This window comes from Candida margitis (genome assembly GCF_024628925.1).
Source record: "Candida margitis strain CBS 14175 chromosome Unknown scaffold70, whole genome shotgun sequence".
In the NCBI taxonomy this organism is placed as follows: Eukaryota; Fungi; Ascomycota; class Pichiomycetes; order Serinales; family Debaryomycetaceae; genus Lodderomyces; species Lodderomyces margitis.
The window spans coordinates 1-24,149 of NW_026261909.1; the positions used below are offsets into that span (position 1 = coordinate 1).

At 37.8% G+C, this 24,149-nt stretch overlaps 10 protein-coding genes across 10 annotated transcripts; 5 read left to right on the top strand and 5 right to left on the bottom strand. All coding sequences in view use genetic code 12, as the record gives it.

Annotated features, from left to right (window-relative positions):
* On the bottom strand, positions 1 to 951 carry CANMA_005082 (uncharacterized protein; the record flags this gene model as incomplete). Its single annotated transcript, XM_051817426.1, has 1 exon — positions 1 to 951. A coding segment is annotated over one exon (951 nt), but the record flags the coding sequence as incomplete, so codon positions are not given.
* Positions 952 to 2,972: 2,021 nt separating this feature from the next.
* On the top strand, positions 2,973 to 4,292 carry CANMA_005083 (uncharacterized protein; the record flags this gene model as incomplete). Its single annotated transcript, XM_051817427.1, has 1 exon — positions 2,973 to 4,292. One exon carries the CDS (start codon positions 2,973 to 2,975, stop codon positions 4,290 to 4,292), a length of 1,320 nt encoding a protein of 439 aa, XP_051669307.1.
* Positions 4,293 to 4,563: 271 nt separating this feature from the next.
* On the top strand, positions 4,564 to 8,901 carry TSC2 (Tsc2p; the record flags this gene model as incomplete). The annotated part of the gene is made up of 1 exon (XM_051817428.1): positions 4,564 to 8,901. The coding sequence occupies one exon, from the start codon at positions 4,564 to 4,566 to the stop codon at positions 8,899 to 8,901; it is 4,338 nt and encodes a 1,445-aa protein (XP_051669308.1).
* A 47-nt stretch (positions 8,902 to 8,948) lies between these two features.
* On the bottom strand, positions 8,949 to 10,493 carry PRI2 (DNA primase subunit; the record flags this gene model as incomplete). Its single annotated transcript, XM_051817429.1, has 1 exon — positions 8,949 to 10,493. One exon carries the CDS (start codon positions 10,491 to 10,493, stop codon positions 8,949 to 8,951), a length of 1,545 nt encoding a protein of 514 aa, XP_051669309.1.
* Positions 10,494 to 10,894: 401 nt separating this feature from the next.
* Positions 10,895 to 13,885, top strand: CDC68 (chromatin-remodeling protein; the record flags this gene model as incomplete). The annotated part of the gene is made up of 1 exon (XM_051817430.1): positions 10,895 to 13,885. The coding sequence occupies one exon, from the start codon at positions 10,895 to 10,897 to the stop codon at positions 13,883 to 13,885; it is 2,991 nt and encodes a 996-aa protein (XP_051669310.1).
* Positions 13,886 to 14,016: 131 nt separating this feature from the next.
* Positions 14,017 to 14,931, bottom strand: CSO99 (Cso99p; the record flags this gene model as incomplete). The annotated part of the gene is made up of 1 exon (XM_051817431.1): positions 14,017 to 14,931. One exon carries the CDS (start codon positions 14,929 to 14,931, stop codon positions 14,017 to 14,019), a length of 915 nt encoding a protein of 304 aa, XP_051669311.1.
* A 442-nt stretch (positions 14,932 to 15,373) lies between these two features.
* On the bottom strand, positions 15,374 to 17,143 carry XUT1 (Xut1p; the record flags this gene model as incomplete). Its single annotated transcript, XM_051817432.1, has 1 exon — positions 15,374 to 17,143. One exon carries the CDS (start codon positions 17,141 to 17,143, stop codon positions 15,374 to 15,376), a length of 1,770 nt encoding a protein of 589 aa, XP_051669312.1.
* A 2,174-nt stretch (positions 17,144 to 19,317) lies between these two features.
* Positions 19,318 to 21,015, bottom strand: PDC11 (indolepyruvate decarboxylase 1; the record flags this gene model as incomplete). Its single annotated transcript, XM_051817433.1, has 1 exon — positions 19,318 to 21,015. One exon carries the CDS (start codon positions 21,013 to 21,015, stop codon positions 19,318 to 19,320), a length of 1,698 nt encoding a protein of 565 aa, XP_051669313.1.
* Positions 21,016 to 22,091: 1,076 nt separating this feature from the next.
* Positions 22,092 to 22,910, top strand: CBF1 (Cbf1p; the record flags this gene model as incomplete). The annotated part of the gene is made up of 1 exon (XM_051817434.1): positions 22,092 to 22,910. The coding sequence occupies one exon, from the start codon at positions 22,092 to 22,094 to the stop codon at positions 22,908 to 22,910; it is 819 nt and encodes a 272-aa protein (XP_051669314.1).
* A 280-nt stretch (positions 22,911 to 23,190) lies between these two features.
* CANMA_005091 (uncharacterized protein) lies at positions 23,191 to 24,027 on the top strand (the record flags this gene model as incomplete). Its single annotated transcript, XM_051817435.1, has 1 exon — positions 23,191 to 24,027. One exon carries the CDS (start codon positions 23,191 to 23,193, stop codon positions 24,025 to 24,027), a length of 837 nt encoding a protein of 278 aa, XP_051669315.1.
* Positions 24,028 to 24,149: the final 122 nt, after the last annotated feature.

Here is a 24,149-nt window from a genome sequence, read left to right on the forward strand (position 1 = left end):
CCCTGCAACATTCTCTAGGTCCAACTTTCCAAAGCTTAGATCGAGCTCCAAGAGTAGGGGCATTTCCCGTAGTAATTTGCCAAGGCCATCAAATGTGGTGTGGGATTCAAAATAATGCAAAGTAAATATCTGAACCTTATTTACAACGAACAAATCAGTGACCCATTCGATAGGAAAATCGGTTGGATGTTTTGTGCTTTCTTCGCCTCCTGCTCTGTTTTCAACCAAATTCAAGTGTATCCTCACCTCTTTAGGTTGTAAAAGGTTAACCATATACGAAACATTGCTTTTCATTTCAATAAATTCATCAACAGACATGACTATCTCCAAGTTTTCAATCCACTGCACCCAATCTTGGTAGGTAGATAGTACCCATTGACTCAATAGTTCATTGTCGTTAAACCAAGAGTTGGAAAACTTTATTAATTCAGGAGCCACATGAAACCTTGAAGGGTGGAAAACACTCAATTTTTTTAAACCCTCATACACATTCCACATAAAATAAGGAGTCCATAGATTAACAACTTGTAGATCACACCCTGTCCAAACTCCAAGGCAGCTCAGTAAAGGATAGTATTCACAAATCAAATTCTTCACTGTTTCAAAGTCAAATATTATATACTTCTTGTAATATTTGGCTTCAATAGGTTGTCCAGCTATGATAAAGATCTTGCAGGCAAATTTTTCAAACACTTTTCGAAGAGCAGCGTCTACTTCTTCAAAACAATTTCCATATTTGGTGCATCTCTTACCTGATATGGTGGTGTATGCTTTCGGACGTTCTTTGGTAAGCATTATACCACATCCACTATCCCCTAAAATTCTAAACAGTTCCACCTGGGGCAACAAATTCAACCAAGGAATGATGATCTCATTCGGCAAGTCTAGAAGACAATCCTCTATTGGGAGGACTCTGATGAGTAGTTCAATAGGCAAGTCGGAAAGCTGCATGATGTATACGGAAAACGTGAATCAAGACATTTGTAGAACATGTTCCAGAGACTATGGTTTTATATAGGCAGAGAGAGTGGCCAGTTTAAGGAAACACCAAAGGTTGTGATACAAAGTTGCAAAAGTGGTCCTTTTGTGTGGCACCGAGATAAAATCAGCATCCAAATGGGTCCTATATTAGAAATCAGAGGTCAAGATTTTTCACATTCACCGTAGTAACTGATGGCAGTTTGCTCTTTGTACCGAATGTCATCTCCCTTTGACCCATTGGTACAATACGCTTCTACTGTTTTGAGATGCATTTGTTCAAATTTCTATAATGATGTGCGCAGTTCATGGTACGCTAAAACTACCCGAGATACTAGGATGTTAAAGTTTCCAACGTGAAATAGGATATGAAAGGGGTTATACAAATTGGAAAAAGAAGATGTTGATGTATGTAATCCAAGGATCTAACTTCGTGGTCAAAGAACACGACTTGTTTATGGAGTGGCAAAATAAAGAATTTGCAACCAGTTTAGAATCATCTAGAGTGTTTTGTGAAGTTAATTGATTAATAATCTAAGAGTGAAATGAATGGTCTCATAAGTACATTCATATGATTAAGGGATTTATTGTTTGTCTTTGTGGATATTGGTCATTCGTGACGGACAGGAAGTCATTATTGATGAGTTTAATGTGTTTGAGCGTGTGTTAACTAAACGTTCTGAGGGCGTTCATAAGGCTAAACATACATTAATGTAGATTATAAATGAGGATGCAAATTCCCTTGAAGTTGTGTGTTGTTGTTATAGAGTCTCTAACGATTATATATAGTTTAAAGGTTATTATTAAAACCATGTCTTCTGCTACTCCAATTAACAATTTAACTGAAGGTTCGACTTCCAGCCGAAACTGCCCCTATCAAGAAGAGAAAAATAGATTCCAATGCCACAGTTTCGGAAAAAAAGAAGACAAAAATTGGCACCACAGCCAATCATTTCTGTGCATTTGTCAAGTCTGTGCTTAGAGAAATTGAGGCAAACAAGACACTTAAAGAGATCAAGTATTTGATAGTTGACAATGCAGCCATCCATAAACATCTTGATCTCCAGTTATTAGTAGCACTGAGTGGAATGGAGCTAGTGTTTTTGCCTCCTTATTCGCCAGGACTCAATGCCATTGAAGAATTATGGGCAGTGTGTAAGTCTATCTAGAAAAGAACAGCCAACACCAAGGGTAAGAGAAGCGACAGCAAATATATCCTTAGAAAGTTGTCAAGGGCTCTGTAGACACGCCAGTGGCAATATCCACTATTGTTTGGAACTGTAATCTTTCTGGAGTATGAATCCTTTTTCCAAAAGTAATGAATAAGAAGGGGACGACTTTTAACTGGAGAAAATGACTGCAAAACCTTTGTGAAATGAAAGTAGGAAAAACTAAAACCCAAAAACTAAAAATGGGTACAGTAACAAGTTACTATTTAGTGCCCTCAAGCTTGCCACCTTAGTCTAGCAGCAAGTATTACGAGGCTTGTCAATCAGGATAAATTTGGGGAAATATGTTGGCTTGTTGTATAGTTTGAAAATTTTATGTCGGTTTACTTTGAAATTTAAAAGTCGTTTCGGTATGAATAATTATGTCGCACTGGTATGAATCAAAAATAAAAACACTGCAAAAAGATTCCGTTGTCTCCATACATCGGCAATTTAGAGAAAAATAAAAGACAAAACTAAAAAGAAATGACTGTCTGATTGAATAGACACAAAAAAGGGACAGTAGATAAATAAGACAATCGGAAATAAAAAGAAATAAAAATAAAAGCAGAAACCAAAGCTTTCAAACAAACTCATCAACTTAAAGCTAGCCACGTTTCTTTCTTTTTAAACCACAGCAAGGTTTATACCTCATTCATACGACTGTCATATAATCTAACTTATCAGATTGTTAGCAATTTAAGCTAGAGCTTCAATAATATTACTGCTTTCGCTACAAAAGCAACCGATTGATTTCACACGTGCAATCACACAGCAAGAACAAACATGTTGTCACAACTATTAGCACTACTAATACTTGCATTTTCTGTTTTATGTCTGACATATTTCGATGTATCAGATGGAGATAGCTATATACTCAACGTATTACAGGATGAGGATAGGGAAATGAAAATTGAAAACATCTTGAGAAACCCTTTAAAGTACAAGGACTTTCCACCATTGGTCAGTTCACCAAAGAAGACTCAAAGGACGTTGGAACAGGGTCACATTCCTCAATATGTAATAGACTACGCGCCAATGGTGCATTTGTACAGTGAAGAAAGATATCTCCCTTATGATATCGGCGAGTACGTTACAAACTTTCATGTGACGTTTGAAAATGGTTCGGTGTACCCGGGCACCGAGGAGGACATGAATTTGGACAAATTATCCAAACTCAAACATTCTTGTGACTTGTTTTTGACGTCAAACTCCGATTTCGACAAAGATCCCGACTGGATTACTGGAGTCAAAAATAAGCCTAGCTTAATCAACGGAGAAATCAAGAATGCTCCTGCAACTTTAATAGTTGTCGACAAAGGTTTTGGTTGGGTTGATGCATACTGGTTTTACTTTTATTCGTTCAATTTGGGTCCCTTTGTGATGGGTCAAGGACCATATGGCAACCATGTAGGAGATTGGGAACATTCATTGGTGAGGTTCTACAAAGGGGAACCAGTCATTGTCTGGATGTCAGCACATGGTGGTGGAGGTGCATTTTATTACCACAATTTAGAAAAATACGCATTAGACCCAAGACATCCAGTCATTTTCAGTGCTAGAGGTACACACGCCAACTATCCAAGTGTTGGTCAACATCCACATGATTTGCCTTATGACATACTAAGTGACTTTACTGACCGTGGCCCATTGTGGAATCCATCTAGAAACTATCTTGGATATACCTACGATGGAAAGCATATTTTTCCCTCGACAAACAACTCAAACCCCAAACACGTAGGACGTGAATGGAGCTACGGAAATTGGTTATCATTTAAAGGACACTGGGGCGACCAACAACTTGCAGATGATGACAAGAGACAAACTTATTCATTCATTGGTGGGCACAAATACATCAATGGTCCAACAGGCCCTCTTATGAAGAATTTACTTAGGGTAGTACCCTGCGAACGTGCCAAATGGTGGAATTTCTGGAGCGGATGCAATGTCAGACAAAATATCAAATGGGGTGTAGGAATAGAAAGTGAGGGATACAACTGTGGTAACCTATTTGTCAAGGTTCGTCCTAGATGGTTAAAGACAATTTTGCAAAAGGTTACATGGGGTGGTGGTTTCTGCTATATTGTGGACTTGTTGTATGGCTGATCCACCATTAATGATTTATTTTAGTTTTAATGTTTGATTTAATTTACTTCGTTCAGCATAGGCTTCCATTTAGACGTTTTGTTCTTTGATGGAATTAGAGTATAGATGGTGCTTTTATAATATATTAATTGTGTTTGTGAGTTGGATAGAGTTGTAGATTATCCTTACTCAATATAGCTCGGCTAAACTTTAGAACTGTCATCACAGAAAGAAGAATAAAAAAAAAATAACTGTAGAACCCTTAATTACGTCCCACCTTTCATAGTGTTCCATGTCTACTCATCACCCTACATTTGGCACGTCTAGTGGGATAGGAAGTGTCATTAAATCTTTAACCAAATCATTCAAACCATCAACGTCGAGAGATGTTCCTATCACCGTCAATCCTACCGTTGTTGGAGGAGACCAAAACTTGCAACTAATATTGAATCAGCTACTATCAGATTCAACTTCACCTCCAGCTCAACTTGAAGCACTAGAGAAACTAACAGAAAGCATCCAGCGATTCTCAATTTCGTCTATTCAAGAAATATGGTACTTGGTACGACACTTTTGCGACATCAAGCAACCACGCAACATCAGGCGACAGGGCTTTAAGTTGTGCATAACTTGTATTGAGAAGGACGATAATTCGATTGGCGCTCGGGCTCGATATTTCAATGATTTTTACAAATACACTCTGTTTTCGAGGAACCAATTTGATCCTGATTTCACTTTAATTTTGAGAGCATTGACTTTATTGTCGAAAGATGGCCACGATATTCATGATTTCGTTCTATTTGATAACCATAGAAACTTAATCAGATGGTTAACAAAGGGAGTCGATAACCTTGTTTCAGTTTCAAGTGGCAACTATAAGGACAACAAACAGACCGATTTGCTGATTAGCAATTGCATTGAGTTGCTACACTTTATAACCAACTGTTTAAAGTTCAATCATGCTATATTGCAAGATTTTTCAAATGCGACTGTGTCAAAAGTGACCACCGTGCAGACGAACAATGAACTATATCTCCAAGCTATAGTTGACTTTTTGACTTGTTTTACCTCATTTAGAAAGATACGAAGTGAAAATATTTCTCAAATCATCAAGTATTTGGCAATGGCTCATGAGCAAACAAATGACCCGAATTTAAAGAAACGAGCTCTTGAAGCAGTTGAAAATATGTGTGACGAGGGTACATCGCTAAGTATTTGTACTACTTTGTGTAGTCAAATCTCGGATCCCTCACTCAGGCAGCTTTCTCACGAGAATCAACTTACTCCAGCCATCTACACTTGTCTTGGATCCTTGGACTTGATAGAGCTACTAAGGGTAAGACTTCGCTTGGAAAAGAGTAAGCTCGAATTCCCCCTGTTTCTTTATTTGCGCTCTCTTCTAGGCACCTTGAGTTTAAAAATACATTTGGTCAACAAGAAGATTCTAGAAATGTTGGCAAACGCATTCACTGGACTGTTTTACGAAAAGTATTTCAAATTAGATTCTGCTGGTTTATTCAATGATATCTTTCCATTTCAAATTTGGTACTGTGATGGATGTTCATTGTTTGATGTGCTCGAAGCGATCCAAGTCAATGACGATGAGGATAAAGTTTTAATGGGGAACTTGTGTGATTCAGTAAAAACCTTATATCAATCTCATGAATTGACAGTTCCTAAAGATAAATTGTTGCAGTGTTTTGTGGAAAAAAGTCCGTACTTGTCAGAAGATGTTGCTTTATTTGTCTTGCAGGGTTTCCAGGAAGATAAAAGCTGTACGTTGTTGAACCCAATATGGCATGATGTTTCATTACGATTGTTGACCCATTTTTACTATGCCAATCGTAGTACAGCTGTGAGAGTGAAATGCCTTCAGGTAATATACGAAGCCTTCAAAATGTCAATGCTAGTGTTTGAACAGAAAAAGTACAACTATGATATTTTTCTTGAAATTTTAAAACAATCGAGTGAAGAAACAGATGAGGCCCTACTTTGCTACCTATGTCAAGAAATTTTAGCAACACTACTTGCTAAATCCTCATCTGAAATATTTTCTGAATTCACTTCTTTGTTGAAACCATTCTACGAAAAGAAAGCATCACCAAGAAACGAAATCATCTTGTCAAGAGGGTACATGAGTCCCAAGCCTGCTCAATCCATGAGCAAAGTTTCCACCATATTTTTAGTCAAGGTAGCTGAGGCTATCTGTATTTCATTCGCCATATCACCTGCATCTAGAAAACAGGATTGCTATAACGTGTTGATATCAATTGCAAACACAACACAAAATGGACAAGTGTTGCTAACAATTGCCAAATGTCTCATCAGGCTAAGGGTGACTGCAGAAAATTATGTATACATCACTAACCCACAAGATATGGTTGGGTTGGCGTCTGCCTTCAAAAGAGACAATGTTTCACCGACTGCTGGTCAGTTGTGGACATATCCTGAAACAGTTGACTTTATTCCTAGCGAATGTCTAGACAAACCACAAGCGAATTTGCAAATTCTATTCCCCAGGACCAATGAGAACAGCATGGAAATTTATTTCATTGATATCAAGAAATGGTTTGGCATTGTTTTGCATATTGTGGAGAACTTTGTCGAGTGGGAAGTCTACTCTTATGTTTGGGCTCACTTTTGTTCCCAATTGTCGAATATGCAATTATTTATGCACTGTGAAGACGAAATACTTCGGTTGAAAACTATAGCATGTGATCAGTTAACCTTGAAATTACCTCAGGATCTATCATTCCCTAAAAATGGTGATTTAACCAAGGCTGATTTGCAAGTGGCATTAGTAAGGACTTTTTCCGCACTCATCGGTTACCATGATTTATTCCTGAAATCCGATGAAGATCACATAACGTCGAGCTTGATATTTGGATTAGGTTCGTGGGAAAAGACAGCAATTCCATGTATAAACATTCTCACGATTTGTTGCTACGAAATTCCGTTATCGATCAAGAAATACCTTACTTTGATCTTGACAAAGTTACAAACGCGTATTACTAGTGCAAATGCCAGTACGCACACTTTGGAATTCCTTAGTTCGTTGGTCCACTTGCCCCTTTTGGTTTCTGATTTCACCATGGAAGAATTTAAACGTGTTTTTGGGATTGCGTTCAAGTATATCCAATATACACGAGACACTGCATTGAGAAATTCAGAACATCCTGTAATGCCAAATGTGCAACAGCATGGAGTTGATGCAGAAGTGGAAAAGACTCCGTCGACAAAGACGAAATACCTTTCATCTTTTATGCTGCAGTACATTTTGATACTTTCATACAATGTTATATCGAGTTGGTTTCTTAAAATTGAAATGAGTGAGCGAAAGAAGATCTCGTCTTTTTTGATTAAACAATTGATTGCGTGTGATGAAATGAACGAGTCGGGACAACTTGGTGATCATACGGTTGGGTTTTTGGACTTTGTGAGGAAATTCACTTTTAGCGATTTGCCTTTGAAAGCTGTCAATTCAACGAAAAAGAGACAAAATAGCGACGACGATCGTACTGTACTCAACCGATGGATGGTTGGATGCTCGGTAGTGAGCATCGAAACTGAGGTCCATCTTGGAGATACGGAAATTCTAATCAGGAAGCCTACTGGAGTCAGCAAGTTGGTTGTCAAATTGGAACATGAAACCGAGGTGCTGAAAAAGTCACCTGAGGTGATTGATCCAAACTACTACTTGTTGCAGTTGTTTGATTCCAAAGTGAAGCCAATACCTGTCTTGGAGGATACTGTCATCTCACGAGGACTATCGGTCTTGGATCGCATCCCCAGTGTCGAGTTTCACAAGATCGGTATTGTATACATTGGTGAAAATCAGTCGACGGAAAATGAAGTATTTTTAAACAAAGTTGGCTCCTTGGACTACCTCAAGTTCTTGGACAAGATTGGTTATCTTGTTAAATTGAAGAATAGTAGAGATATATACACTGGCGGATTAGATACCGAGCTCGATTTGGATGGAGAGTATGCAAGATATTGGAGTAGTAAATTGACGCAAGTGATATTCCACATAACAACAATGATGCATCGTGAAGACCCATCTGCGCCTCTAAGTAATGGTTTAATTTCAAGCACTATTGAAAACCAAAAGGTCATCGACTTGAAGAAGCGCCATATTGGAAATAACTATGTCAATATATTCTTTGATGAATCAGGCAATCAAGACTTTAATTTTAATTTAATCAAGAGTCAATTCAATTTCCTAAACATTGTTATATCTCCACAAGCAATAGAAACTAAACGATCAACATCGTTACTAAATACTTCTCAACACGGACGAAAATTCTTCAAAGTGAAGACGTTTCGAAGAGCAGGGGTTCCTGCTATTTTTGCCACTTGTCATTTTAAACTCGTGAGCGAGGACCAGTTACCCAAACTCGTTCGAGGAATTGCGATTTTAGCCAGCGAATTTGCCAATGTATGGCATGCTAGTGACTTGTCAGGAAAATACGTATCCAACTGGGCCCAACGAGTTAAGCAGTTGCGGTTGCTCTATGATAAGTCATTAGAAAACGTGAAAAAGGAGAAGGAACACGAACCGGAAACATTTGAACAATCGACAATGACAGAGTTGTACAATTCTTTTGAATTTAATTCTTATACTTTATAGAAAATTTATAGATAAATTAATTTTTTACACACAATTCAAAATCTAATCTAATCTTCCTTTGCGTCATCCTTTTTCAATTCGGATCTCTCCAACTGTCTGCTCCTGTCAAAGTACAAATTAGGATGGTTGATATGTTCCAATTGTGGTGGGTGACCCTGTACTTTCGCCGCATTCATGATTTCCTTTTGGTGAGTCAATTCAAAAACTTTGGTGCAGGCAATAGTATAATCATGGTTATTGACATTATCCATGATAGAATTCATATCTTGTTGGTTCTTGATCCCCATTTCGTCTAGACTGGTTTTAAGTTGCGATTCGGAAAAGTCACGATATGGACAACCATGATATTCTTTGGGACCTGGTTTAGGTTTGCTTAAAATGGTGGCACAATCCCAGGGCTTATAATTGATTCTTGCACCTTCAAGACCATACTGGTGTCGAACATTATACTTGTAGTTCTTGTTAAATGTTTCTTGTGTCATGTTTCCATTTTTGGTAAATTGTTGAGCCCAGAATTTGACAGCCTCGTCAACGTTTAAGCCAATTCCCTTTAAAAAGATTCCCAATTGTTGACGTCCAAGATATTTCAAATGTGATGTGGCCATTAAATTACGTTGCAAGTGGGTGGCACAAAGAGGGTAATGGGACATGATTTGTTTCGAAGTAATGGACAATGCATTAATGTCAGATGCGAGTTCACTATTGATGTCAGTCTCGTATTGGAAGTTGGAAAAGTTGCGTGACAAGTGATTAAGCAAAGGTAAAAGTCTGTCGTCTTCCTCTAATCTTGGAATCGCTTGGAACGTTTTAATTAAAATGTCATTCAAGTTTTCTTGAAATTCGGTAGCTAACAAGTTCATTTGCAAGCTTGTTGGTAAATAGGCGTACCCACCTTGCAAATAAACAGATCTAGCCGATACCAATGAACTAAGTTTCTCAAAGGGTAACTTTATAAAGTTCTCCTTACTAACCATGATTTGTTTTATATGATCATTGGTTATATTTGTATCACCTTCGGAAGTGTATTGCTGCTTCAACATGGAGCAACTAGCAGCAAAAAGTTTATCAATCAACTCCAGCTTCTCTTCTCTGGAAATGTAAGACCATGACAACTTGTACAGATTCAATTCTATAAATTCTTGTTGCTCTTTAGGTTGCATTGAATTGTACCGAATCCTAAACAATATGGTTTCATTCTTGATAAACTTTTTCCTCAACTCTTCTGTTCGACAGAAAACCAAACGAAGAATAAAATGACTAAAGTAATCCTTCATACGTTCCTGGATCATTGTTTTTTCATCTCCATTGGGACTCAATGGCATATACTTGAGCAAAAGTGGCTTTAAAGCAAGCTCAACATCCTTCTGAGATGACGATCTAGCGACACATGACTCAATTTCAATAAGAATCTTTAACCTATCAATAGCCCATTTTTCAAACTCTTCCAATGTAATCTCTTGATTTGGGGGTAAATCGTAGAATGACAATCTCGATGAATACAACTTCGGTAGGGTATATTCAGCTGAAGTTGGGAACTTTTTGTCCTCAAAATTTCTTCTACCAGCTGTTTTTCTCTTTACTTGTCTAAACATTAATAACTAGTTAGGTTGGTGCTGAACTGTATTGACTTGAAAGTGAAGTCTGAAAAAAGAAGGGAATTTATAGAACATATTTGATATTTTTGTTTATGTTTGGAGTGGAAAAGAAAAAACGCGTTTTCTCTACGCGTCTTTCGTGTATATGTCATAACATTTCATTTTACGACACCAATGCAAAGTTTTTTTTTTGGACTTTTTTCGTCAACCAAAAGGAACGAGAAGTGAAATTATTTTGCCAAACTTAACAAAAGGTCTATCATTGCTGGCAACATTCCAAAGTTTATCAAAGAAATATCTTAATCATTGTTTAATCCGATTGGGACTGCTCATTTGATTTTATAGCTACCACATCGCCTGCACTAGTGAGATAATCTTTTTACAACAACACGCGTGTGATGACAGACGTTCATATTGACGCCAACTTATTCTATAAAAGGTTGGCAATCTTGCAAAAGACTCTAGCGGATGAGTCAATCCCGCAAGGATTGGTCATTGTTGGTGCACGTAATGATGACAATACATACAAGAAATCGACTGTTTTACAAAACTGGTTATTGGGTTACGAATTTGTGCATACGGCAATTTATGTGTCGCCCTCGAGATGCATCTTCATCACGTCTGAAGGGAAAGCAAAATACTTGAAAGGCTTGACCAATAAGCCAGATACAGTAGAACTATGGACTAGAACTAAAGACCCAGAAAGAAACAAGCAGTTGTTTGTTGATGTGATTGCTGATATGAAAAAAGTGGGTGATGAATACGGAACCGTTTTGAAGGATAAGTATGAAGGAAAGTTTGTCGAGGAGTGGACTGAGGCAAGCAAGGATTCCGGGTTCAAAGTTGTTGACTTGGGGTTAGCATTATCAAAAGCAATGGAAATTAAGGATTCAGAAGAATTTGAAAATACTAAAATTGCTTCAAATGCGAGTGTGGCCATGATGGACACATTTGTTAATGACATGACTGCAATTGTTGACGAGGAGAAAAGAGTCACCAACTCACAATTGACTGATCAAATTGAGGACAAAATTGACAACAACAAATGGTACTTGAAGACTAAATTGGGAAAGAGTTTGCTACAACCAATCAAGGGTTTTGATCCGGAATTTTTGGAGTGGTGTTATTCACCAATTATTCAAAGTGGAAGTGATTTTGATTTAAAACCTAGTGCAATTTCAAACGAGAAAGTGTTGGTTGGTGATGGTGTTATTTTGTCATCGATTGGATTGAGGTATAAATCTTATTGTGCCAATGTTGGAAGAACTTTTTTAATTGATCCATCGAAAGAGATGGAAAATAATTACGGGTTTTTGTTGAAATTGCAACAATACATTGCCGGGGAGTTGTTGAAAAGTGGTGTCAAGGCAAGCAAGGTGTATCAAGATGCCTTGGAATATATCAAAAAGGAAAGACCCGATTTGGCTGACAAGTTTACCAAAAATTGTGGTTGGTTAATTGGAATTGAATTTAGAGACTCGACTTTCATCTTGAATGCCAAATCTGAAAGAGTATTAACTGATGGTCAAATAATTTCCTTAACCATTGGATTTCAAAATTTGCCAAACAAAAACAAAACCTATTCCATTCTTTTAACAGACACGTATAAAATCAGTGTTGATAAGCCAATCTTGTTGACAAATTACCCAAAGGCGCAACTGGATGTGTCGTTTTATTTCAATGATGAAGATGATGAAAAAAAGGTAAAGCCCGAGAGGAAACCGGTTGAGGACCTCGATCACTCACATAAAACCAGGCATCAGAATGTCAATGACGATGACAAGAATGCTGAAAAGATTAGACAAGAAACCCAAATGAAATTGCATGAAAAGAGAACTGAGGAAGGATTGGCAAGATTCTCCAAAGCTGATGCTACTGATGCCTCTGATTACAAGCCAATTTTCAAAAAATACGAATCATATGTGCGTGAATCCCAAATTCCAAGCAGCGTGGCTGACTTGAAGATCCATATTGATTATAAAAACCAGACGATTATATTGCCAATTTCAGGGAGACCAGTTCCATTCCACATCAATGCTTATAAGAGTGGTTCTCAAAATGAAGAAGGTGAGTACACATATCTCAGATTAAACTTTAACTCTCCAGGAGCTGGAGGTAATGTCACTAGAAGAGCAGAGTTGCCGTATGAAGACTCGCCTGACAATACATTCTTAAGATCGATCACCGTTAGATCTAAAGATCGTGATCGTATGGTTGATGTTTTCAAAGCAATTCAAGATTTGAAAAAGGATTCTGTCAAGAGAGAACAAGAAAAGAAGCAAATGGCTGATGTTGTTGTGCAGGCAAACCTTGTAGAGTTGAAAGGTTCGAGAATGAAGAAATTGGAAAATGTGTTTGTAAGACCTACGCCCGATACCAAGAAAATTGGTGGTGTATTGCAAATTCATGATAATGGGTTGCGTTATCAGTCAAGTTTCAAAATGGACCAAAAGATTGATATATTGTTTTCCAACATTAAGAATCTATTTTTCCAACCATGCAAGGATGAATTGATTGTTCTCATACATTGTCATTTGAAGAATCCTATAATGATTGGAAAGAGAAAGACATTTGATGTGCAATTTTACCGTGAAGCTAGTGATATGGCGTTTGACGAAACTGGAGGTAGGAAAAGAAAGTATAGGTATGGTGATGAGGACGAATTGCAACAAGAACAAGAAGAAAGGAGAAGAAAGGCCTTGTTGGATAGAGAGTTTAAACAATTTGCTGAACTTATTGCCGACAGTTCTAATGGGCTTGTTGATTTGGATATCCCATTTAGAGAATTGGGTTTTCAAGGTGTTCCTTTCAGATCCTCGGTGTTGTGTATTCCTACTAGAGACTGTCTTGTGCAATTGATTGATCCTCCATATTTGGTTGTAGCGTTGGAAGAAGTTGAAATTGCGCATTTGGAAAGAGTTCAATTTGGATTAAAGAATTTTGATTTAGTGTTTGTGTTTAAAGATTTTGCTAAACCAGTTGTTCATATAAATACTATTCCTATGGAATTGCTTGAAGATGTCAAGAATTGGTTAACAGACGTTGATATTCCAATTAGTGAAGGTCAAATGAATTTGAATTGGGCTCAAATTATCAAGACGGTTCAAGCTGATCCTTATCAATTCTTTTTGGATGGTGGATGGTCGTTCTTGACCGGTACTGGAGAATCAGATGAAAGTGAAGAAGAAGAACAGGAAAGTGACTTTGAAGCAAGTGATGAAGATCCACAAGATGAAAGTGAAGAAAGTGAAGAGTACGGTAGTGACGAAGAAAGCGATTTTTCAGGAAGTGGAAGTGGTAGTGAAGCCGAGAGTGAAGAAAGTGGTGAAGATTGGGATGAAATGGAAAGAAAAGCTGCCAAAGCCGACCGTCAAGCAGCATACGACTAAGTTGATATGAGCGAAGGACGATGGTGATCAATTTCAACTGTGTAAACAATGTATCGTGTACTATAAATAAATAAATAAATGAGGAAAAATCAAGTTTACGTAAGTGGTAAAAAAAGTCTATTTTGAAGAGTCTATGATAAATCAATTGACAGCCACATATCTTTAAAATTCCACCAAGAGGCACCGGAACCGCAAAGACCCACCCAAAATGGAGTCAAACATCCATCTCTTAAACACCAATGTAAAACCAAGGGCAATTGGACAGCATTCTTGAACAACGAGATTTGCCAATTTTTATTACTCCATTTACTAACGGGAGTTCTTCTCAACATTTCGACAATTTCGATAAGTAAATAAGCGCCCCAAACGCGACAACACCAGATATAAGTTTCAATACACCAGTAATTGTTATCGCCAGTTCCCACCCAGTCATGTTCAGTTAACCAACCGGCATTTTCGAATAATTCCAAAACAATACAGTTTAATGCTTGGATCATATTGATGAATCGATCAATTTTGGGACTAGCTGCGCCAGGGTTGCGCCAGGCATGGTATTCATCGATTAACCAGGGCATATATTTGATAGAGTCAGTTAATCTATTGAAGATTCTGACATCGGCTAAATACAGATTAATCTTTTTCAAATGATAGGCCAATTTTGATGGTTTTTGTTGTGGTTCTGGCGTTGGTTGTGGTTTGGGTTGATTGAAAAATTTGATATTTGACGTATCAATGTTTAATTTATTAGCTCCGCCTTTAATTAATTGTAGTAATTTGTAATGTTGACTACGTAAGAAATCGCGAATTTGGTACTTGTTGTTGAGTATTGATGAAACAAGCAAGGAAAAGTAACATATAAAGTACAAATTTTGGTCAACAGTTGATGTTTTGCTCAATACTTTGTCGTTGATCTCCTGGTAGAACTTCCTGCTAAATATGGACTTCTGTAAAAGATGGTTTAACTGGAGGAGTAAGTGTAATGGAAGTGTTTTGGTGGTTCTGGGTTTATGTGGAGGTGACATTGCTGAAATTGCCAATAAACTCATTCTATTGGGTAGTTAGTAGTTAGATTTGTATTGTAATCTGTACCAAGGTATTAGTGAGGATCGTTCCTACTTGTTCTTGTTCTTCTTTCTGGGCGTTTAAAATATTTTCAGCAACTGTAGTGTTTTGATATTTTGTTGAACTGGGGTTTGAAATTAATTTGAGTATTTTTTTTTTCTTCTTCTCTTTCGGGTATTAAAATGCGCTTTTGTAGATTATGCACTATCAAAGTACGATTGCAACTTATTTATTTTTTTACCCTCGGTCCAATGAAAACAACAAAACATTTACGAGAATCACAGTTGTTAGACGACAAATCAGAATCTCCATTCGATACGGCTTTACTAACTTACACTAGTATAATTCATAACGGTTCTCTGGACAAATCATAATAATAATATACTTTACAAAAACTATAGTACAAAAGAAACAACAATACAACTTCTATTTCTGGTTTGGATATGGCAAATCAGGCACCCCATCAGATGACCTTAGACTAGTGACATTTTGAGCATGTGGATTTGACAATTGACTCTTTAATTGTTCAAGTGAGATTCCTTCCTTTCTGGCGTACTCTTCTCTAGCGTGTTCATCAGCAGAACCAACAGTTTCTAAAATCAATTCATTGATTTCTTCAACATCATCATGAACTTGGGGCAAGATCAAGTTTAGTATAACTCCGATAAACCCAGTAATGGCAAAACCAGTTTCCATTACCAATACAATAGCATCGAAGAATCCTGATAACGCATTGTTATCACCGGAATAAGTGAAAACGTAACTGAACCAATCAGACACCAATGTTGAACCCAAACCAGGTACCAATGCTGCTGTCAAGATGAATCTATCTCTTCTAGTAAACTCAGTTCCTGAAATAATCTTGATACCGGAAACAGCCACTGAACAAAACAAAAACGACGTCATACCGCCAAATACTGGTTTAGGAATCGATATAATGGCACCTGCAAATTTGCTGAAAATTCCCATAACCAATAAAAAGAACACACACCAATAACCAACGGCTCTATTGGCACACTTTGTTATAGCAATAACACCATTGTTTTGAGCAAAAACTGACATGGGAGTAACTGTCATTAGACCCGCTAATATACCATTGCATCCATCTGCTAACAACCCACCTTGAATTCTTGATTCGTAAACCTCACCTTCAACTTCCAAACGCGAAACATCTGACGTAGCGGTTATATCACCAATAGCCTCCATCATCAACACGAGGTAAACTGCCAAGAATGGCAACACAATTGGTCCATACACTTTTAATTTAAAAGTTTTCGTCCAAATAAAATTAGCTGCTTTGGCAGCATCAATTTGACTGGAGTCAAAGTATCCACATGCAGCAGCAACGATACATCCAATAAGTAATCCTAAAATAACAGCACAACTCTTCATGATTGGTGAACCAAACTTCTCTGCCAATATAATGGAAAGATAGACAAGAAAACCTAAACCAACAAAATTGGCTGAGCCCCACGGCTTGGAGAATTTACCCATGGTACAAGTTTCTTGTACACAGCTTGATCCACCTACCCAATCTTCCAAACCAGTTTCAACTAAATTGATACCAATCAACATAACAACAGGTCCGGTAACCAAAGGAGGAAACATCTTTTGAAGAATTTTAGCGGGCAAGAACGACAACAATATTTCCAACAAGGCACAAACGACACCGGTAGCCAAGATCATACCGTATCCATCAGGACAGGGTAATTTAGTGCCATCGGACGCCGTAGGACATGTACCATTAGCATACATCATGGGAAATGCACTTGAAGTGACGGTAATTGTAGCAAATGAAGGGCCAACAACTGAAAGCAACCCAGTACCTAAATGGTAGGGAGTTCCATAAATATGGAAACGAGTAATTTGAATTATGGATAATATACCGGAAACAATTAAAGAAGCACTCACCAAATATTCCTGAGTCTCTGTTGGTAAATTTGCTGAAACACTAATCAACACGGGCGGAACAACCAAACCAGCCATCATTGCCAATGCATGTTGTAATCCCAAGATAGCTCCTAATAAAAGTGGCATATCTGAATTTAAGCCAAAAAAGGGCTGCACTTTAGCTTCTTTGGAAAGAAAAGGGATATCGGGAGCGAACAAGTACTTGTAGTCATAGTCACCAATTATACCATCTTTAGTTGTCCATTTATGGAAAATTCGTTTGATTGTCCTTGTAAAATCAATCATTGTGTTTTATGTGAGATATTATATGTATGTGCGACTGATTGAGTTTGAAAAAAATAAAATCTTGTATAGGTATATATGCAAGGGGTGAAATAATTTTGAAGTTTGTATTAGTGGTGGGAGTGTGGTGGTGGTAGAAGTTTGGGTTAAAGTTTCGGCGTCTATATCCAACTGATCAATGAGGTATATATATATAGTTGCGAAATGACACTGATGAGGAGAAAAAGTTAAACAAAAACAACAGAAGTTTAACTTTCGATTGACTCCAAAGCGGTATATGTCTTCGCTTTATATATATATTTGTGAATGACTCTGTGTCAGTGTATTAGATTCGGTTATCAGTAAATTTGATAGAAAGATAAATAGATTGTATTGTTATCTTTTGTGATGGATCTGACCGAAAGAACCCCGGTGAATAGATATAAGTTTAATATAAGCCCTTTTGATAAAGGATTAAATTTTTCAAAAGGCAATTAAATATAAAATAAATTAAAAAAGTGAAAAAAAAAATCAAAAAAAAGATAACGAATTGGAACGAAAAAGATTGCAATTAAATATATATATTAATTTAAGAAAATATTAACTTCAGCCTAGTTTTACTAAAAGCAATATTGGATAATATAATAAGCATTACTAAAGTTAAAAGAAAGGGATAGTCTACTACATTGTGTTATCTACAAACTAATTCCATCAACTGTTTATTGTCTTATTTTTCTTGTGCTGCGGATTATGTTTGATTATGATGAGTGGTTGGAGCTTTATTGTAAACGTCTTTCTCTCTCTCTCCCTCTCTCTTATCATCATAATGGACAAATTAATTGAGCAATAGAAAAGAGATAACACAAAATTGAGCAAATAGTAGAAATTATGGAAAAAAGGCTTATGAGAAAGGAGTTACGGAAGAGACGTTTCTAACACGTAGAGGAGAATTTTCAGTTTGCAACCTCTTCAAGTAAAAAAATGGTTATGATAATTGAGGAGGCTGGTTCCCTTACCACGCGTTAAACGAGAGGGGTGGGTGATCTATATTGAAGAAGAAGAAGAGGGGTGTACATGGAGGGATGAAACATGGGGAAAAAGTAAACGAAAAAGTCATTCTCTGTCTAAAATATTCAGATATATAACCGCTGTACTGAACACCACTTTTAAAAAACAATAAAACAATAAACCTCTCTGTTTAAGAAAAAATGAGAAGAAATAGTAAACGTACTTTCGTTATCGTGTGCGATACCCTAGTTAGAACGCTCTATTCGATTCTAATCACATCCTTGAGACGCTACGTAGCTCATATACGTAGTACACCCGACAACTCCCAGTGATTCCCAAATATTTGTTCTGTATTGATTTCCACTTTTTGTAACTCTCAGGAAACTTTCTGATTGGAGAAAGGCGCATTTTTATCAAAATAGAAACAAACACAAACCCACAAAACCACAAAACCACACAACAGAAAATGCCTTACGGCGATATCCGAAATGAAAAGCTACCACAAAGGAAATATGCAAGATTACATTACCCTTTCTTAACCAAACAAGTTTGCCGGGCCGCCAGCTGCAAAAACAAAAAAACAGGAAATAAAGGGTTACCCCGAATTCACAAAATACCCCTTTTGAGATAAACCTTGATTAAGTCCGGTGGATCAGTCACCACAAGCTTTGCCTGCCCCATATGGGGAAGATGATGATGATGGCAACAGAGATTAAAATGCCAATGATGCCGATCCCTACAAAAAGATTGCTTGTATGATTTACGAGAAAACAATCACAAGGTCTAATACTCCTCTTCTTATGCCTCTATCCTGTGATAAGGCATCAACTCATGTCGTGAGGTGTTTATCAAGCCGTCTTCTCATGAGCAAAAGTCTATAACAGCGTCAAAACTTTTGCAATGATGAACCCAAAAAGTACGATAATGCAGATTGAAGTTTACCACCCTTGGTTCGTGACACAGTCCATCTCTGACAGTGCCCTGGCACCTCTTATAAATCCTAAAACTGGTTCGTTGTGGGATACAGCCACCACGAATTCCAAAATAATTTCCTGCTTTTGATGCACGGAGATGTCCGAAAATACACAAGATTCATCCAAACTGAAGAAAGAACAGAGAACAAACCTGTTTGCAACTCTATCAAGAATCCTCTCTATTAAAGTAATTATTTCAAAGCCTATAACATCAATTTATATTTCGGCATTAGTTTGCTCTGACAACTTAGCTTGTGCCACCAAATTAGCTGGAGCATCCATTCTAGCCAACATCACTTCAACCATTCTAATCTTGTCCGGTTTAGCAAAGGCCTTATCCAGGAACAAATCGTTCAATTCGCCCACAGTGCTAACTTGCTTGGTTTCATAGTCTTTGGCATTAAACAATGGCAAAAGTTGCAAGTTGTTCCATGGTTGGATATCATTATATGTTGCGTTTTCACCGTGAATCAATCTTTCAATAGTGTAACCGTCATTGTTCAAGACAAACAAGTAGGTGTTGTTACAGTTCCATCTACACATGGTCGAAATTTCTTGAACTGTCAATTGTAATGAACCATCACCGACAAACAAAATGACTCTTCTGTTTGGATCAATTTCCTGACCTGCCATGGCTGCACCACATGTAGCACCAACTGTGTAACCAATAGAGCCCCAAAGCACTTGTGAAATTCCAATGGTGTTGTTGGGGAAACGAGATTGTACAATACCAAAAGCTGAAGTACCAGTTTCAGTTACAATGATATCACCTTCTCTAAACCAGGAGCTCACCTTTGTCCACAAGTATTCTTGAGTCAATGGCGTGTTTGGAGGAGCTGGTGAGTTAACCAACTTTTGTTGTGGCACTGGAACTGGTGTGTATGATGGGTTGATAGAAGAGGCGACAGTTTGCAACAATTTCTGTAAAGCTTCCTTCATTTGAACACCGGGGAAAGTAGCTTGTCTGATCTTGGTGTAATCGGAATGAAATTCAACAACATTCTTGGTCTTGTAGGCATAAGAAAATGATCCAGTGTTGAAATCTGATAACAAAGCACCAACTGATAAGATCAAATCAGCACTCTCGACTGCCTCTTTAACATCTGGTCGCGATAAAGAACCAACGTATACACCACCGAATCTAGGGTGCGATTCATTGATACCTGATTTACCCATTGGAGTAGTAAATACTGGGAATTGGGTTAAATCAACCAATTTAGCAACTTCTGGTTTACAAGAGTGTCTTGAAGCACAAGCATCGACAAGAACAATCGGGTTCTTGGCTTCCTTTATGAGTCTTTCGACAGTTTCAATGACTTCTTCTTGAGCATCTGCATCGTTTGGTTTCAACGACAAATCAATTGGTGTTTCCAACAATGAGCTTGGGACCATCATATCAACCAAATTTGATGGTAAACCAACATAAACTGGTCTTTGATAAACATAAGCATCTCTGATACATCTGTCAATTTCATTTGGAGCGCTATTGATATCAGAAATAAAAGCACTGGAATGGCTAATGTTTTTAAACATTCTGTGGAAAACGGTGAAGTCACCATTTCCCAAAGTATGGTGCAATAACAATTGTTTGGCTTGAGCATTGACTGAAGGAACACCAACAACGTTCAAAATGGCACAATGCTCGGCAAAGGATCCAGCAATGGCATTTGTCAAGGACAATTCACCAACACCAAAAGTGGAAACAATGGCACCCATACCCTTAACTCTCGAGTAACCATCAGCAGCATAACCGGCATTCAATTCGTTGGCATTACCTGCCCATCTCATACCATCGATTTCGTAAATCTTATCCAAAAGGGATAAATTGAAATCACCGGGGACACCAAAGACGGTATCAACTTTTAATTGGTGCAATCTTTCAAAAAGATATCTTCCTAATGTAATTTCAGACATAGTAGTTGTGATGTAGTGTTCTAGTGTGTTTTGTATTTGTTATTGTTAAATGTTGTATTCTAACGATTGGCTTTGGTGTGGGGAGGATACCCTATTTATATACAATCTAGGGAAAAACGTTTAATGGAAGGTTCAATTGACATCTCAAGGCTGGCCAGCAGTAATCCGATTGCTGATGGTCTTCAGATAAAACTGTAGTATTGTAGTCCGTTTTATTTTCACTTTAGTTCTTCGCATGGCTGTCATTCGCAGTTATAATGACCTGATTTCCGGTTGTGCATTTGTGTAATTTCCATAATGATTGGTTGGAATTTAAATTCCGAGACTTTTTAAACGCATACTCCTTTTAAAATATGCACTTACGTGGGAGCCTACATAAGCGCATACCTTTTACCTGGCACATAGTTAAGACAGACAACTACTACAATCTTAGACACGTGTGCACTACCCGATCTCGGAAAAACTCGCATTGACGACAATTTTTCGGATTATCTTTAGTAGTTAGATAAGCCACTTAGGAGACTGGGCATTAGCTCACTTTCCGGTTGGTCTCGGTCCATAATGTAGGGTGCGGTACACCGTTGGCACTTCTTTTGTCAGCTGTCATTCTTACGGTGTCAACACCGTAACGAAATCCAATAGAAACAAAAAAAGGGAAAAAAGGTCGTGCTCAAATGCCACAAAACAAAAGCCAAAACAAGAAAAGAAAAGACAAAAAAAAAAGTAATTGTTCAAAGTGTAAACATCATCAAAAAATCAAAAAAACGTGATAAACGTATGACTTCGCAAGGGTAACTCTCGCAACTACCACTTTCAATACATACACACACTACACACGCTCTCACACACGCAACGACGTTTTGCAACTAAAACACCGCACAACACTCGCTACCTCAAGAATTAAAGGTATGTACGTTGACAAGTTGGCTTAGTTGATGACACAGCTGGGGTCTGAGTGTTAGGGGAAGTTCGTCACCCACACACTCCAATTCTCAGTTGTGTAATTACTAAGTGATTTTTGCACCCGTTCATAGATGAGATCACATGATTACTAACAATAGTATTGTAGAAACTCAATGTCCAAAAGATCATCGACTTCTGAACACGAGGAAGGAAAGAAGCAAGCAAAGTATGGTGATGATATAGCTATAGACTCTGAATTGATGGCTCACCATGAGGGACAATCTAAGGCTGAAAATGGACATGATGACGAATCAGAGAAGAAGCTGGATAAGGGACAAGATAAAAATGAGGAAACTGAAAGTGCAGCTATTGGTGCTGTGGCCAGTGCTGCCGCTGCTATCAACGAACAACAGCAAGAGCAGCAGCAACAACAGCAACAGCAACAGCAACAGCAACAGCAACAGCAACAACAACAGCAGCAGCAGCAAGCACAACAAGCTTATCATCAGAATCTTCTCAAGCAAAAGATTGAGCAAGAACAAGCTCGTCAGGCTCAACATCAATCTCCAGAAGGTGGCCATTTGTCATCACACGGTTCACCACTTGAACATCATCCTGGAAGTCCTGGTAGTGACTATCAAGGTTCCAATTCAAGCAAGCCACAACATGGCACAGAAGAATGGCATAAACAAAGAAAAGACAATCACAAAGAAGTGGAAAGACGCAGAAGAGAAGCAATCAATATCGGTATCAAGGAATTGGCTGAATTGATTCCTACAAGGGACACAAACAAGACACAAATCTTGCAAAGAGCAGTAGAATATATCAAAAGATTGAAAGAAAATGAGAACAACAATATTGAGAAATGGACTTTAGAAAAGTTATTGACTGAGCAAGCGGTCTCTGAGTTGAGTGCATCTAACGAGAAGTTGAAACAAGAATTGGAAAGAGCCTACAGAGAAATTGAACGTTTAAAGGAAAAGCACAAGTAAATGAGTGGGGTATAAATCTGGTGATGGAAGTGGAAACTTTGATTACTGTAATGGGATTATTTGTAGCAACAGATGTATTGCGATGTGATTTGTAGTGGTATTTTTACTCCCCTATAACTGCCCTCCGATAACCGTGGCAGTTAGAGCCAATTTCTTTTCCCTCGCGTTTCTCTTCCCTCACCAAAAATCAAAAAATTTGTTTTCTTCAAATCACTCGATGTTGCACTAAAGGCTTCATTTCGAAACAAATATCGAATACTGCTGAATTTGCCACATTATCATGGGTATTCCGTTTCCAGATATAGATCCTTATGAAGTGTTGGGTGTTGATAAAGATGCATCCCCAATACTAATAAAAAAAACTTACAAGAAACTATGTTTGAAGCATCACCCTGATAAGATCAAACAATTAAACCAAGATGGTGGCTCGGAGGCAGTTTCTGAAGAGGAACTATTCACCAAAATTCAATTTTCATACAGCATATTGAGTGACCCAGTAAAGCGGAACCGATACGATACTTTGGGTTCGTTGTCAGAGTTTAGTGAAGATTACGATGACGAGGGGTTTGACTGGAAGGAGTATTTCCAATCGATGAATGAGAGAATTACTATTGACATGATAGAAGAGGACAGGGTCAAGTACCAAAACTCGGAAGAGGAGAAAGAAGACATTATCTCGAATTTCATCTATTACGAAGGCGATTTCCTAAAGTTGTTTGAAGTGATTCCTCATTTGAACTTTACTGAATCCGAGGAAGAGCGTGTATATAAAATCATTGAGCAAGAACTCCCCCATTTGAAAGTGGAAAAGTCTGTGACAAAGTCTTGGGAAAAGTATACGAAGAGCAGGAAAACTAAAGTGAAAAACATGTTGAAGAAATTGGCCAAAGAAGCTAAAGAGGCAGAGGAGTTAGAGAAGCAGTTGAAAAAAAAGAATGAGAAATCACAGGATTTGGCAAGTTTGATCAAAAGCCGTCAAAATAACCGATTGGATGGGTTGATTTCCAACCTAGAGGCGAAATACGGCAAAAAGCGAGGCAAGAAGAGATCCTCAAAAGACATTGATGATGACGAATTTGAGCGAATTCAAGCAGAAATGTTGAAAAAGAGTAAGTAGCTGCTGCAAATGAGCAGTAGAGTTATATAGTTTTTGCATACACAATACATACACAATATGATTGAAAAGTATTCACTGTCCTAAAGGAGGTAACTGGTGTATGTGAAAATTGTTGAAGTGGT